The sequence below is a fragment of the Argiope bruennichi genome, chromosome 6, assembly GCF_947563725.1.
Source record: "Argiope bruennichi chromosome 6, qqArgBrue1.1, whole genome shotgun sequence".
Classification (NCBI taxonomy): Eukaryota; Metazoa; Arthropoda; class Arachnida; order Araneae; family Araneidae; genus Argiope; species Argiope bruennichi.
The window spans coordinates 57,392,922-57,408,411 of record NC_079156.1 but is presented as its reverse complement, the minus strand read 5'-3'; the positions used below and the strand labels follow the sequence as shown (position 1 = coordinate 57,408,411).

The 15,490-nt window shown below is 29.6% G+C and overlaps 1 protein-coding gene across 4 annotated transcripts; it reads left to right on the top strand.

Annotated features, from left to right (window-relative positions):
* Positions 1 to 67: 67 nt before the first annotated feature.
* Positions 68 to 4,991, top strand: LOC129971653 (tubulin-folding cofactor B-like). Of its 4 annotated transcripts, none has more exons than XM_056085616.1 (3): positions 68 to 122; positions 1,354 to 1,476; positions 3,978 to 4,991. In XM_056085616.1, the coding sequence occupies exon 3, from the start codon at positions 3,989 to 3,991 to the stop codon at positions 4,697 to 4,699; it is 711 nt and encodes a 236-aa protein (XP_055941591.1). In that variant the 5' UTR covers positions 68 to 122; positions 1,354 to 1,476; positions 3,978 to 3,988; the 3' UTR covers positions 4,700 to 4,991. The 4 variants fall into 4 exon arrangements, with proteins under 4 accessions (XP_055941591.1, XP_055941594.1, XP_055941592.1 ...); XM_056085619.1 differs by having other exon boundaries at positions 90 to 131; XM_056085617.1 differs by having other exon boundaries at positions 102 to 241.
* Positions 4,992 to 15,490: the final 10,499 nt, after the last annotated feature.

Here is a 15,490-nt window from a genome sequence, read left to right as displayed (position 1 = left end):
ACTGTATGATTAAGGTATCATCCACCATTTGCACTGATCTACATTTTCAATTTCAACTTTAACCATAATCGTAGTCGTTTTGATTTTTGGCGTCTGAACGTGTTTTTGTTTTGGTTTTGAAGGTATCTATGGTAATTTAGTAATTTTCAAATACTAATTTTGTCTAAAAAAATCTTGTTACAACTCAATATTTAAAAAAAATTTACTCAATATTTATTCATTTTAATGTCAGAGTTATTTGGTGAGTAATAAAGGTGTTTGTTTCTAGAATATTCAATCCTTCTCACGAAGTTAAATTTTATTACTCAAAACTTAACTTTTTGAAAGTAGTTTTTACTAAAACTGATTGAATAAACATAGTGTTTTTATAACTTGCCTGAGCATGATGAAAAAAAAAAAAAAATACCGGCTTAAAATTAGTGGCACGCCCTTTTTTTTTTAAAAAAAACAGGTGTTGATTTTTTTTGTCATTTTTAAAATGGGTGTGACGCTGATTGCTATTATCGATTGCGATAGGGCGATGCAATACTTTAAATTTTCAGAAACATGTAATTTGTAATGTGAAAGTATGAACAATTCATATATTTTATTTAATTTTTTTAATTCTGTTTATCAACTACATGGAGTAAAGTTTTTGTATAAAAATCATTCATTACAGTTGAGATAAATTTTTTATTGGAATGATTTTGATAAGTTTACAATTTTTTATTTGCGACCACAGTAAATTATTTGTAATATACTTCCTACAATTGCATTTTAATATCCTTGTTAAACAGCCTTGTGTTTTTCCTCATTTAAAGAAAAATTCCTTTAAAAGAAAAAATGGACCCCCCCCCCTTTTTTTTTCAAATTTTTAACAGAAATTCCTGGAATTATTATTATTATTTTTACTGCTTTTAACATCGAAGAGTACAAAAGATACTTTTACATCACAGATTTTTAAAATTTTGTACCACAAAATATGAAAGGTATATGTATCATTATGTGTACTAAAAAATAAGCCTATAATGCAAAATTATATGTGCCATAAAATAGAGTATTAAGGGATACAAGAATTTTGCCTTCATTTTGAACATGCATTTAAATTTTTACTCAAATTTTTTTTTTTATCATCAATAATTACGAATTGTTCAGTTAGTAGCAAATGTATCACCTTGTGATGTGATAAGAGATTCCTGAAAATCAATTTAAATTGTACTTTGTATATATGTCAATACTATATATGTATAAATTGCCACTGTGTTTTCTGGATATTATAGCAGTTTGAATTTCTTTGATCTAACATTTTATGATTGTATTCAATACATAATCATGTTAACATTATTATAAATTTTATTTTTTTCCTTCTTTTAGTCTGAATCCTTGTGAAAATAATTCTTTACCAGTATTCATTTGGAAATTACTGAATAATTGCAATTTTAATTAAATAAAGAATTAAAGAAATACTTTGTGGCTAAGAATACTGAAGAGTTTTAGGTAAGATTTAAAAAGAAAAGAAAATTTGTTTCCTTTATGATATTGTTCATTTTATTCTGATTTAAAAAGTTAATTTTAACTAGATTTTTTTAAATTACCTACAACACTTATAAAGTACTTTAATGAATTTTTTTAATTTTACTTTCTTGAATATAATGTCTATAATTATGATATTCAATTTTATAGGATTTATTTACAGCCATCAAATAAATATATAACTTTTTTAAAATAAAACTGTTTATATTCTGTATTAAACAAATAAATATTTTTTCAAATTTCATATAAAAATAATGTTATAAAGCAAAATATTATATCTATTTATATTTTTTCTGTGTATATAAAAAAATAATTATAAATTTAAAATGTGTTATTTAAATGTAGTATTTATTTTATTTGTCAGTTTAATAATTGGAACAAAAACAAATAGTTTAGATGACTGCAAAATTTTAGAATTCATACAGATTTGTATTATGTATTTATTCATTTTTTTAATGCTTTAAAGTATCATTCAGAGAGTAACTATGACTTGCATTCATACTGTGAACAGAATTCTGATAAATGCTTGATGTCTTCTAATTAAAGTTTGTTAAAAGAAAAAAAGAAGGGAAAAAAAAACCTACTAAAATTATTATTATTGTAATCTTTTCAAAAAAAAAAAAAAAAAATGTAACTAGATAAATGAAACTGGAATGACTTTAGAATTGGGAGCACATTTAGATAAAATTTTTCATAGATAATGATTTTAGTCAATTTGATAAATGTATTTTTGTAATGACATAGTGAATTTGATAAATGGAGTTTGATTTTTTAAAAATCATTTTATAGCGTATTTTTAAAAAAAATCCTGGGAGAATGGATTTGTGATCAGAAGCTCTTTTTGTGATTAAAAGGATCTTTGAAAATTCGTAATTTATCCTGCAGATTTTAAATTATACCACTTTTAATAATTTTTAAAATATTAATACATACCTGTCGAAACCATACATTTTCAGTTACAGAAATAATTATAAAATAAATAAATCTAATATTACATTTAAAATGATTAATTTTTTATTTTCTAAAAAGTCTATCATGCAATGGGTTAGAAATGTTAAAATTTTATATAGCAGACTTTAAAACTTCAATGCCGTTTGAAACGGTTAATCCAAATCTATTAAGCAATAGTTGGTTCATCATTGCATAGCTGTGTCTAATTTTAAGCAATTAATAGAAAAAGATTATGATCGTTTGAAAGTTTTTTTCTTATTATTAAATATGAAAAAAGCATTCAGATAGCAGTGTAAGGATTCATTGATTAAAATTGAATTATTATAATAGTTTATTATTTAGATTATTTGATTGCCAGTTAAAAATTATGAAGATCACTTCAAAAATTAAAGGCACATTGATTAAAAAATAGGCATCAATCTTCTTGTAGCTAACTATTTTGATCTAACAGCTTCTGTGAGTTTTAAAATAGCTAATTAAATTTTTGTAGATAATGCAATTTTAAATTGCATACATCACCAAAATATTTCACAGATATTATATAAAACTTCAGGAATAAATATGAGTTTATTATTTCTGAAATTTTTTGGTAGATCAGTAATTCTTTTTAAAAAGGTATGAGATTGGAATATATATATATATATATAATGTGTAGGAGATTAGTTAATTTTTCTACTTCATTGGTAAAGTTTGTGTGTATTAAAATAATAATGCAGCAACTATATAAGAGTTCATACAATATGTTTTGCAGTGTTCAATCCATGTTAGAATAGAACTAAACATAGACAGGTCAAGAATTAGTTGAATATCAATTTTTGTTATAAGTTGGTATTAATCTTTTGAGAAAAGAGGGATGTGTATTTAAATAAAAATAAACTTTCTGAAATAAAAATGATTCAGTGGGGTCAGAGAAACTATAGAATTTGAATAAAATTATGACTGAAAATGATAATGATCAGTGATTTGATACACATAATGAAAGTTTTTGTTAGAATTCAAAAAGTTTTTATGATATATAATTATATCTTCTCATCAAGTTACAATTTCAAACAAATATCTTACAGACTGTCAGCTTGTATAATGTGAACAAAAAGAAAAAAAAAATCTTTTAAATTAAAACAATAATTGCTAAAAAATATCTTTTAAGAAGATTTGCCACCTTCAAAATAGTCCCCTCCTGCCTCCTAATGAGGTAATATTCATGATGGGGGGGAGAATTGTAGCTGCTAACTACATCAATTTGCATCCCCAGGCAGCAAGAACTGCTTATAAACATGCAAAGAAAAGCAGGCAACACAATGACTGTCTAGCTTCACCTTAGCTTTTATTGCATAAAAACAGTGATAGGATTAACCATATGTAATTCTCTTAAAGTAAATCAAATAATGATAGTTATTTTTAATTAATTTTGATATGTTTTTTTTTATTTTCTCTTTGCAGTATTGAACAAACGTATAGAATGTATGAAACTGTTCTACAAAAAATGTTTATTGTATTTTTTTTTGTCAATACAGGTGGATTAAAAATGGGCGAGGAAAATAAAAATGTTCTTGATATTCTTGTAACAAGTACAATAATTTCTTTCGGCACTCAGCGCCGATTTCCAACCAAGCTTACTATTGGAGAACTGAAGCAGAAATTAGAATTGATAACAGGTGGTTCTGCATCATCAATGGAATTGCAGTTACTGGATGACAAGAATGAAGTCATAGCAAAGTTAAATGACAACAGTGCTGTTTTAAGTTCATATCCTTTAGATAATGCTAAAGTACTTCATGTTATTGATTCCTCAATTCAAGCTGGGGAATTTGAAGATTTGTCTAAGGTAAAGAAGTTTGAATTGTCAGAAGAAGAGTATGCCAAAAGAGGTGAAACTCTGAGAGCTTTCAAGGAAAAGCTGAAACTTCAGAGCGATGAACAAAAGGAAAGTTTTGCTGAAAAGAAGCAAAAAGAGGAGGAAGACTTAATAAAGAATATGAGTGTTGGCAACAGATGTGAGGTGCGCATTGCAGGGAAGCCTACTCGCCGTGGTACAGTCATGTATATTGGAAAAACTGAATTCAAGCCTGGTTTTTGGATTGGTGTTAAGTATGATGAGCCTGTTGGAAAAAATGATGGTTCCGTCAGTGGAAAGAGGTACTTCGAATGTGTTCAGAAGTATGGAGGTTTTGTTAAACCCCATGATGTTGTTGTCGGTGACTTTCCAGAAGAAACATATGATCTTGATGAAATTTAGTGAAATATTTAAATTTAGGATACAAACTGCTTTCAATTTTTTTTAAAAAAACTTGTTTTTTAATACCATTTTGAATTATTTTCCTACTAAATAATTTTCTTGTTTTTATTATTATGCAATCAAATGAATTAATCAACTTGTGAAAATTGAAGGAATTTGCTACTTAAGAGAGAGCGAGAGAGAAGAATTCTAAAGAAATTTGCAGCGTCATAATTTGTAATATGCATCACAGTAAAATTTGCTTTTGATGCTTTATAAAAAGTAATGTTTAAATAAATTCTGCAGAATGCCATTTGTTTCGTTTTTTTTTAATACCAATTTACAAAACATATTCCAAATTAAAACAGTCCTGAATGAAAAATTTAAGTATTAAATTTCTTGTGAATTAAAAAAAAATTTAAGAAGTTTGGTTTCCAAATAAAAAAAAATCATTATTTATTTGGAAATTTGTGGAAACACATAATTCAATAGTCATGTATTGAATATTAAGCTATTAATAATGTTTGTTTAGTCATGTCTCTGACATAATGTACAAATATAAAATACTGCGGAAAGATATTGATTTTTTTGCTTTTCAAGCTATCCTTTGCCATATAAAGTAACAATAATTATTGTTTGCTCATTCTTCCTGTATTTCTCATTATTTGCACAAGTAAAGAAATTTTCTTATATTTGAATAAATCTGTTCAAAAAATAAGAAACAAAACCAAATATGATTATGTAATTTGTCATTTTCAGTTTGGAAACATTGCAGTTGGGAGCACGCACAATTTTATTATTGAAATCACAATTATTGTATGCTAAAAGATGCATACATGAAAGCATAAATAGAGTGTTACCGAATTAATTTGTAACTTTTTCTAACTTGTTTTTTATCTACTAGAATGGCTGTAATGGTGGAAGATATGCACTTAAAATTGTTTTGCTGCTTCAAGATACCAAAAAGAGTAGAGTTAGGAATATCAATAGCGAGAGACTGAGTATGCATTGATTTTCGACGATTAAATGAGAAATATTTCATTTTATCTAAATTTTCAGAGAAACACTTATGTTTCCTTCCGCATATATATATATATATATATAATATACGGGGTGTCTCAAAACCATTGACCGCTGCTTTTATTTTTTATATTGACCACGGTTTTTATTCCTTAAATATTGATCATAGACATATACTGTAAATTACAAAGTTGCGTAAAAAAAGGTGTAAAATGTTATGAAATCGATTAACATTTTCAGGAGACTAAACTTCAAAAAATACAAAATTTAAATTTTTATGCGGACCACATACAAAAAAATTCCCAATGAGTAAAATGTGCTCCATCCTCTAATAAGGTCATCTACAAAATTTCAGCAATTTATCAATTAAAGTCTCAAAGATATGAAACTACATAAATGCTGACTTGAACCACTTTTCGATGCCTGGATATGAATTCGCAAAGAGGAAAAATCATGCCGGATGTTCGTGTTTTAGGGATCGTACACAAATTAACAAAGAAAGTAATGATTGAATAAATAAATAATAATTTTGCTATTTATTGGTTCAAAAGTATTAAAAATTTATGGAAATAATAACTTAAAGTAATGATTACATAAGTTTTTTTACAAGATCATTGACTGTGCTATTTTTAAGTTATATTCTGTAATTCATGATATAAAATTTTAAAATATTTTTCAGGAAACATAGATTTTAAAATTTATATTTAAAACTAAAGATATAAAGTATATTTTATTTCCTTATGACGCACTGAAGCTGTAAGCATTTGCATTTTAATTTGTGATTGATCCTTCACTAACTTTGTTTTTAACATATCTTTGAGAGTTTTCTTGATAAAATTCTGAAAATTTGTACATGACCTTAGAAAATGGGGCACATTTTACTCATTGAAAATCTTTTTTGTACGGGATCCGTATAAAAATTTAAATTTTGTATTTTTAAAAGTTTAATCCCATGTACGTTTTAATCGATTTCATAACATTTTGCAACTTTTTTAAGCAACTTTGTAATTTACAGTATATGTTTGTGATCAATATTTAAGGAATAAAAGCCGCGGTCAAGGTTTTCGAGACACGAAACAGTTAAACGATTTACAATCAAATTTAACTGCCACCTAAATATTGGCATCATGCATTTGTTTTTGATCTTTTTCTGTTAGTAGTAACCTTTTCAACACATCATTGTGTTCATTGTCACTTAATTGCTTTGATGTGGTATTTCTTCGTTGGAACCAAACATTAATTTCATTAAAATCTTCCATTTTCTTAGAGTTTAATTTTAGTTATGTTAACGTCCCATTTAAAAGCGAACACAAGGGCTATTTTGGAATTGGCCACGTAATTTTGAACTCTGGTCAGATGCCGAGGACGACTGAGGTGGTCTATTGCCATTTTCTTATAACTATGTATGGTGTTTTATTTTATATACTATATTTATTTATTAAACCACTTGGGAGTTGTTTCTCTGAAACTTTTTCGCATATTCTAATTAATGTCTTATCTCTCTTTTCCCGCATAAAATTATGGACCTTGGCCACAAATACCTTCAGTGGCATTTGGGAACAATAGTAAAGAAATATAGATTTTTGGCTTAAATCTAACATTTTTACTGAATCTGTAACGTAATTAATTAATTCACTTAAACTATAAAAAATTACATCGTTTGGAGCATTTTTCCATTTGGAATTAAATGCTAACACTATTATAAGATACATGATAGCACTATTATTAGAAAATATGCGGGAAAGTTTCTTGGAGATTACTCGTGCTGCTTCCAATACATTGTATATTTTAAAATGCTGCAAAAGATTTTCTTTTAACACACTTTGAAGGCAAAGGCACATTGCTTTTTTATGTCTCATCAGTTTGCTTTGGGGTAAAGTGTGCGAATTCAAAATAAGAAATCATGTTACTTTTCAAGGGTTATAGAACTATTCAGAATTAAATGCATATGCAAGCATTTTCGGGCAAAACAACAATATTTAACCAATTATTAAGGCTATGAAGACAACGGAGATGGCTGATTGGAGAAAAAGAAAACAAACGCACTTGGATCATCTATAAAATAACCATGATGGTAAAAAGGTGAGAATTGGACTCACTTATCTGCAGTAGTGGTAAATCAAGTTCTAATTGGACTTGTACCTCTCGAAGCAGAACATGCCACACGCTTCTACTATTTGTTAAAAATTGATAATTTGGATCTTTTTGTCGGTTGCTGTGGCAAGGTCCAGGCTTCGGAGCCGGAGGGCTCCAAGTTCAAGACTCGATTCCTCTGAGTAATCGCCGTGACAAGCCGAATCCGCCAGGGCCTAACATCTAACTACTGGTGTGGTGTAGAAATTTGGGGATGGGATGCCAACTTAGTGCTATCTTTGTCATCTGACTGCGGCTCAAAATTTAGATATCTCTCAAAATAACCCTAAAGTTGCTTTTAAATGGCGCTTTAATATAGCCAAACAAAATCAAATATCTTTTGACAAAATTTCGAGAAAAAAATTAAAAAAAAAAGCAGTTAAAAAACTTTTGTAAGCAATTCATAAGTGTAATTGTTTTAAAAAACTTTTCCATGTGCAGTTTAAACAACTGATAAGCTAGATTATTTTTAAAAAAAATTCCCCCTTATCGATAATAATAAATATTTTTCTCTAAAACTGACAATACAATCTTGCCTCTCTATCAATAGATGGCGCCAGGAGTAACTAAGTAATATCGCCGATTTACATACATGCGTCGGCATGCAGCTTTAACATACTAAGCCAAAATCGACACGGAAATAGGTATTCTTACTGTTTCCTCGTAAGGAAATCCATCGTATCAATATATGATTTGGTGTACAATTTATGCTGCACAATCAAGCATTTTTCTATTACAGAAATGACCTATATTTTAAAATAAGAATACATTAATCCATTTCTTATTTTCTTTTCTTTACTTCCAGCTGTATACCCCAATAAATCATGATATTGTCTACTGATAATATGTTAACTACAAAATAAGAATCAAAATAGAGATGAGCCTCAGGCAATCAGGTTAAAAATGGTGTTATTAGTTTACCTGCCAAATAAATACATTTCTAAGAAATCTAATTTTTACAAATAATAAAATATTAGGAAGTTATTAACATTTCATCAGGTATAATTAAGCATATTTTTATCTGTTCCATTATTGTTTTTTAGTTATTCCATTATTATTTTTTAGTTTAAAAACATTGAGTGTCTGCTTAAATAATGCAGTGTGCAATATGGATGCAGCACAGTCAAAATAATTAAAAGTGTTCGAAAAGGTATTAAAATAAAAATTTAATATAAAAGAAATCGTTAACTTAATGCAAAAGTTAAAAGCTTAAATCTAAATTGACCAGTTAATTATAATAGGAATTTCATAGTATGCTGGGTTAAAAGCCTCAGAATGCATAAATTTGCCATTTAAAAAACAACTTTTTATTTGATTTACAAAAATAATTATGTTAAAATGTAATGATAGTTTGCAATGAAATCATCAAAAGGAACTATAAACTTTTATCACAACAAATAACTTAAACAGTTAACCTTAATTTTCGCTCAAATATACTAAACGTTTATTCGAGTAAAAGTCTGTTTAAGATGAAGATAAAATATAATTATGATAATAAAATTAAGAAACGTTTATCCTAAAAATAGTGTCGTCTTACTCTAGAATTTAATAACCCAATCGAATGAAAGCTGCTTATATTAAGTAGACCCAATAGAATAGTTGCGAAAGAATGAATTGCTGTATATTCAATTCCTTTTACTAGTGGGAATGTAGAATTAAAAGAAAAAAAAAAGATTAAAAAAATAATGAAAACTGAAATATTGTGATAATTACTTAGAGGGAATTAAACTTCGTCGCTAGTTTGCTAGTTATTTAGTTTCTCCGAGTTTAACAACTAGAATTAATAAGACCGTCATTTTGATGGTTTTCAAATTTCATAATTTTTTTTGATATAATTTACGTATTGTTCTAGAAATTTATGATGACTTTTAATGAAATATAAGAACAATTACATGTTCCTATTCAATTTCCACTCAGCCATTTTAATTTACATAATCAGTATGACCTATACCTATTTATACCAAGACATGTTAAAATGACCGCTTTAGCTATTTTAAAGTTCATAATATTTTATGTATCATCTATGGAATGATGGATATCAGTACGTATTTATATTTATTATACATCGCTTTAAGACATTTCTTGGAAAAATTTGAATTAATTTTTCATACGAAATTTTATTGATTGATCTAAAGTGTTCGGCGATCGTTATAATAGGATTTATGTTATTCCGATCATGATTAAGTTTAGAACTAAAAGCTCTAACTGGTTCTATCCTATAAATGCAAATGCAAACTGTTTTTCTTGGTTTGGTTTCTTTTTATTAATAATTGATGAATGTTGTTGTTTCTTATGGCACTTGCCATGGACAAGCCCGCTGTTACGAAGACAGCGATTTAAGCAGGTGGGGGAGCGTCTCTTGTTTTTATAGTAGCGCCAACTAGGGCCAAGAGTACGACTTAGTTACACACGCATCACTCATTGGCTTGCACAACCCCTTTTTACAGGAGGGCACATTCATACATCTCACAGATAGAACAACGGAAGAACAACCATGCCCAAACCGGGACTCGAACCCAGGACGCCCAAATCACGGGGAAGACGCGTTACCCCTATGCCAGGAAGCCGGCCTAATTGATGAATTATTATATTAAATGTTGTTTGTTAAATTATATTCTTTTATTTACATAAACTAAGCCTAAAGTTACACGAAAGTCTTGATGATCAAACGGATGATCGTTTGACGGGTGTGGTAAAACTAAATATATATTTAACATCGATAGTTATAGCATTAATGGCGCAAAAGCCAAAAATGACCAAACTGTATTAGTTATGCTTAATATGCATTTTGGATCTCTTTACAGTGATTTATTGTGTCCAGAATTTGGCATCAATTTATATGTATAATCATTCGTTATCTGTAATGCTGATGGGAATGAAAACTATGTTGACCATTTTTTTCTACTTCATTATAGGAATCGAAATTCTAACTTTTGTTTTGGTATCTAGCAACTACAACAATTTTTTTTTTAAAAAAAGTTTATTGGTGTATGAATAAGTTTAAGCATAAATAAATAGCAAAAGTCAATGAGCTGAGGTCTGCAAATATTTATAAATATATATTCTCCATTTATGGACCAAACTGATGGTTATTGCTTATGTTTCCTTTTGAAATTAAAAAAGATCATTATTTGTTTCATTTCGATTTTAGTGATTAGTTTTGATTTGAAAATTCATGAATATTATGGATAGAGAAAATCTTAGTCTAGAAACATAATAGATAAATGTAAACAGATATATATTATCATAGTTAATAAAATAAAATAAATCATTAATATGTTAAAAATGTTCTGAAGTATGAAAGTAACTAACTGCCATATTAAAAGAGGGGCCTTAAAATGTACACTGCCTAGGGTCACAAAACCCCTAAATCCACTACTGAGTAAACTAATATTTTTTTTTTATTTCAAAGCTAATTTATGAAGTTTTTTGAGTATCAGAAATTTTAAATAACCAGTATAAGATATAAATTCTTTGTAGTTCCGTCAATAATAAATTATGGAATGAGTGAAGTAATTATTCAGCAAATAAAAATACCTCAACCCTCTCCCGCACTTCTATCTTCTACCCTCCTTGATAATACTTCTTCAAAGATGAATGCCAAATAAGTTTTGCCAATAATCTGCAACGTTCATTGTTTCTTACATGCAATAATTAATAACTTAATATCTCCTTATAATTTTTTTTGTCCTGAATGGCATCTTAGAAAATTAACATATACTTTTTTCCGGAGTAATTTTTCACAAAAGAGAATGAATATCCAATAAAACTGAATGCGTTTCTGCCCAAAAAGCAAGAATAGGAACCAAAACTCAGAAATAGCCAATGAAAGAAAGGAAAGGGGGGGGGGAAGAAAGGAGGGAAAAAAATTGAGTGAACACAAGGCAAAACTTTGGATAGAAATGGGGGGGGGGAAGAATCCAGGTCTCCCTTTAACCTGGAACTGGTCTGATTACAGCTCTAGCGCCTCCTAATTAATTAGTGGGAAAAAAGAGGGATTACTTTTCGTCTCAAAATGATTGCATTGTACGCATTGTTTTCACATTTGTATTGCTTTTTCGTTTATCAGATTTCTCATAGAATGAAAAAAGTAAGCAATAAGCATTCAACTGCAACATTGTAAAAGCAAGCATATTAGATTAAAAAAAAAACAAAAACGGAATGCAAACTAAAAAAAATAATTTCAGGAGGTGCTGCAATTCTACAGCCCTCATGGGCAACTCATCAATGCGTACAAGAACGGACAAATAGATATATTCGCTTGGACGGCATTCGTCCTGAATTAGAAAGAAATTTGCAATCTAGATTGCATATCAAATTTCTTTATATTAACTTTTTATTTTCTCGTATACAAAGTATAGAAAAAGTAGTAAAATCGTCAAAAAATCGAACTCCAGATTTTGACGAATGTCCTTAGAGAATTCTCTTTAATTCTTCCTCTCCTTCTGACGAACCTCCTGAATTCGAAAAATATATTTTTGGAAAATGTCAGCCTGTGACAAAGATAACTTTAAAACGCTTTGAGCCAGTTGGGTGAAATTTGGTATACGGTCACAAAACACTGAGTTCGTAGCTTCCTACCAAATTTTGTGCAAAATCCTTTAAGAGGAAGACTCCCTATCTGGATATTCGAATATAATTTAACTGGATAATTATTAAACGAAGAGCGCTAGATAAATAAAATTTGCTATACATATTTAAAATCTATAGCGTAGATATCTATCAGATTTTGAACCAAATCCTGAATCCTTTCAGAAACATGTAAGCGTGGTAACTCAAAAATGTAATGACTTTATCAAATTTGATAGGATTCTTTTGAATGTTATTATCCCCATGCTGGGGAATTAATCGCCAAATAACTCGCCAATGACCTTATTATTGATTTAATCAAAATGCTAAATTCGCTCCAAAAGTTAATATTTCCTAACTATTGTAAGCCAATGCCATACAAGAAGTTCTCTGTGATAATTTTATTAAAGAGTATGAGAGAAAGTTTAAGAGAGATCATTACCTCCCCCCCCCCCCTTTATTTTTGAAGGCTGCGGTGGCGTGGTGGTAAGGTCTCGTCTCCGGAGCCGGTGTGTTTCAGGTTCGGAGCCGGTGTGTTTCAGGTTCCTCCGAAGAACCGTCGTGTAAACGAGTCTGGGGCATGTTATATCCGTCCAGGCCAAAAGGCCTTCCGCTGGTGTGACGAAGAGAGGGGAGTGCTTGCTCAGTTGTCGTCCTCGTCATCTGACCGCTGTTCAAAATTACGAGGTCTGTCCCAAAATAGTCCTAGTGTTGCTTTAAAGCGGGACGTTAATAAAAACTAAACCCTCTTTTTTGTATTATTAGGTTCATACACCGACCGGTTGTCAAGTGTCATTGCACTGATTTTCTGGTATTCGTGGCAGTCAAAAATTTGGAGATTCCTAAGATTTCTAACTTCAAATATTTGGACAATATTTTATGTACTCCATTTAAAAGTTAATGTAAACTGAAAGCTTACAAAGTAATAATAACTAAATTAATTTATTGTACAATGATTTTTTTTTATTCTACATGGTTGCTTATCATACAGCTGTGACAACTTATAAAACGTGTTCTTGAAAAAATTTGCAACCTAGTGAACGTTCTACAACATTTATTTTTTATTCCGTGAGAAAATATCATTAATAACAGCATTCATCCCACTTTCGAAGTAACAATTATTTCCCCAAAGCACATTTTGCAGAATTTATGTATAACATTTATCTTGTTCGCTTTCGTTTAATTAAAGAACATTACCAAGGGAATTGGCGAAGTAACCGCGGTTTGCTGCTTCCAACATTTTTCTTTTTTAAATAATGTGCTCGGAACCGTAACTCACGTGCTCGCGTGCGGCCAACGCCGAATAAGAAACTTTTTCTATTTTTATCGCTTATGTTTAAGTGGTGTGGCCACTTCATGGTTAAATTTAGCATTTTTGTTACAAAGATAACCTACACATGGACGGACCATCGATTTAATTTTCAGGTGGATTTGGCAAAGCCTGCTTTTCCTTTAAAAGATGTGAGATTTAAGAGAAATGTGGTAAAAGGAAAGGTACGGATTTAAAATGAAATATCATCGGAATATTTTCAAGGAATTAAATATCAGGAAAATTATGGTTAAAAAAATAAAAGCTAGTGTTGAAATACCTTTTAATTTCGATGTACTTACTTTCCTATTCATCGCTTTTTTGTGCTGATAATCTTTCATGTTATTATTTTTAAATGTCAGATAAATTATAATTATTTAAATGTTTTTTTCAAGTAAAAAATGAGAGTTGAAACACCTTTTATTTCGACATACTTTTCAATGTTTTTTTTTTTTTTTTCCATTTGCGTTGCTCTTTTTAAGTTTTTAATTTTCTTTTCCCTTTTTATTATATGGAATGAAACACCAGAAATTCAAAATTATTTAAATGCTTTTTTCAAATTATTAATTCTTACGTACTTAGTATCCTTTTCCCCTTTTTTAATGCTTTATTCGTGTTTGGGTTTTCGCTTTCAAGTTTTGATTTTTTTCTTCTTTACAGCATGGATTAAAACAGCAGAAAATTTAGAATTATTCAAATGATTTTCCGAAATAATTTATTTTGATGTATTTACTTTCCAATTTATTTTTTTCAGTTGTGTTGTTGTTGGTTTTTCCATATTTTGATTTTCTTTTATTTCCTCACATAAAAGGCACACAAATAGAAAGTACTGGAACGGCCAATAATTTACACATTGAGATTTTAATTATTCTGTACGTTTTAGATTTCCCTGATTTTGATTTTTTTTTTTTGAAATAGTAACTATTTTTCTGAAAACTCAATGACACAAAAACGCTAATAACTATACAGGTGAAACTTGGTATGTGATATCTGTAACAAAATTTCAGATTTCTGCCCAATTTTGTTGCAAACCCTATAAAGAAATCTTTTTACCTGGAAGTAAACGAGGAAGTCGAAAAAGAAATGCATTATTTTTACAAAGCACATTCGCTATAAAAATGTCAGAATTATTTTTATACTTTTGGGCCTAGCACATTTTCATAAGTTTCTGGAATAGATCTGTGGCAAATTGTGATGAGGATAGAACCTGGGACCTTGTGGTTTTCAGCCCAGTAACAAGACTACGATACAAAAGCAATTGCTCGTGTAGCGTAGCTGTTAACTGGCTTATAAGCTATTCACCACAGACACTCCCTCCAGTGAGTCGGAGATGAAACGAACGATATGGCTGTTGAGTGGCGATGTATGAGCTGTTGATTCTAGTGCGCCTGTACCCATTTGAGTAGCGCCAAGCGTTATGGCGATCGTGTGTGGGTGAGTGGTTGCTGATGCTGCGTCAAGTGAGTCTGGCGACTTTGGTTGCGGGTAGATGGCGCCACAATAGCTGTATGAAGGTTGAAGGTTCATCGTCCGAGGTCACCAATGTTGAGGATTGGTAAGAACGAGGATGGAACCTGGGACCTTGTGGTTCGCAGCCCAGTAACATGACCACAGTACAAAAGCAATTGCTCGTGTAGCGTAGCTGTTAACTGGCTTATAAGCTTTCACCACAGATAATTTATGAATGTTTAAATTGTTATGAATGTTAAATGTAGTTTATCTAAGAACGATATCAATAATGGAGAAAAACCAAAATGAAATGGTCTCCCCAAAACTTTCGT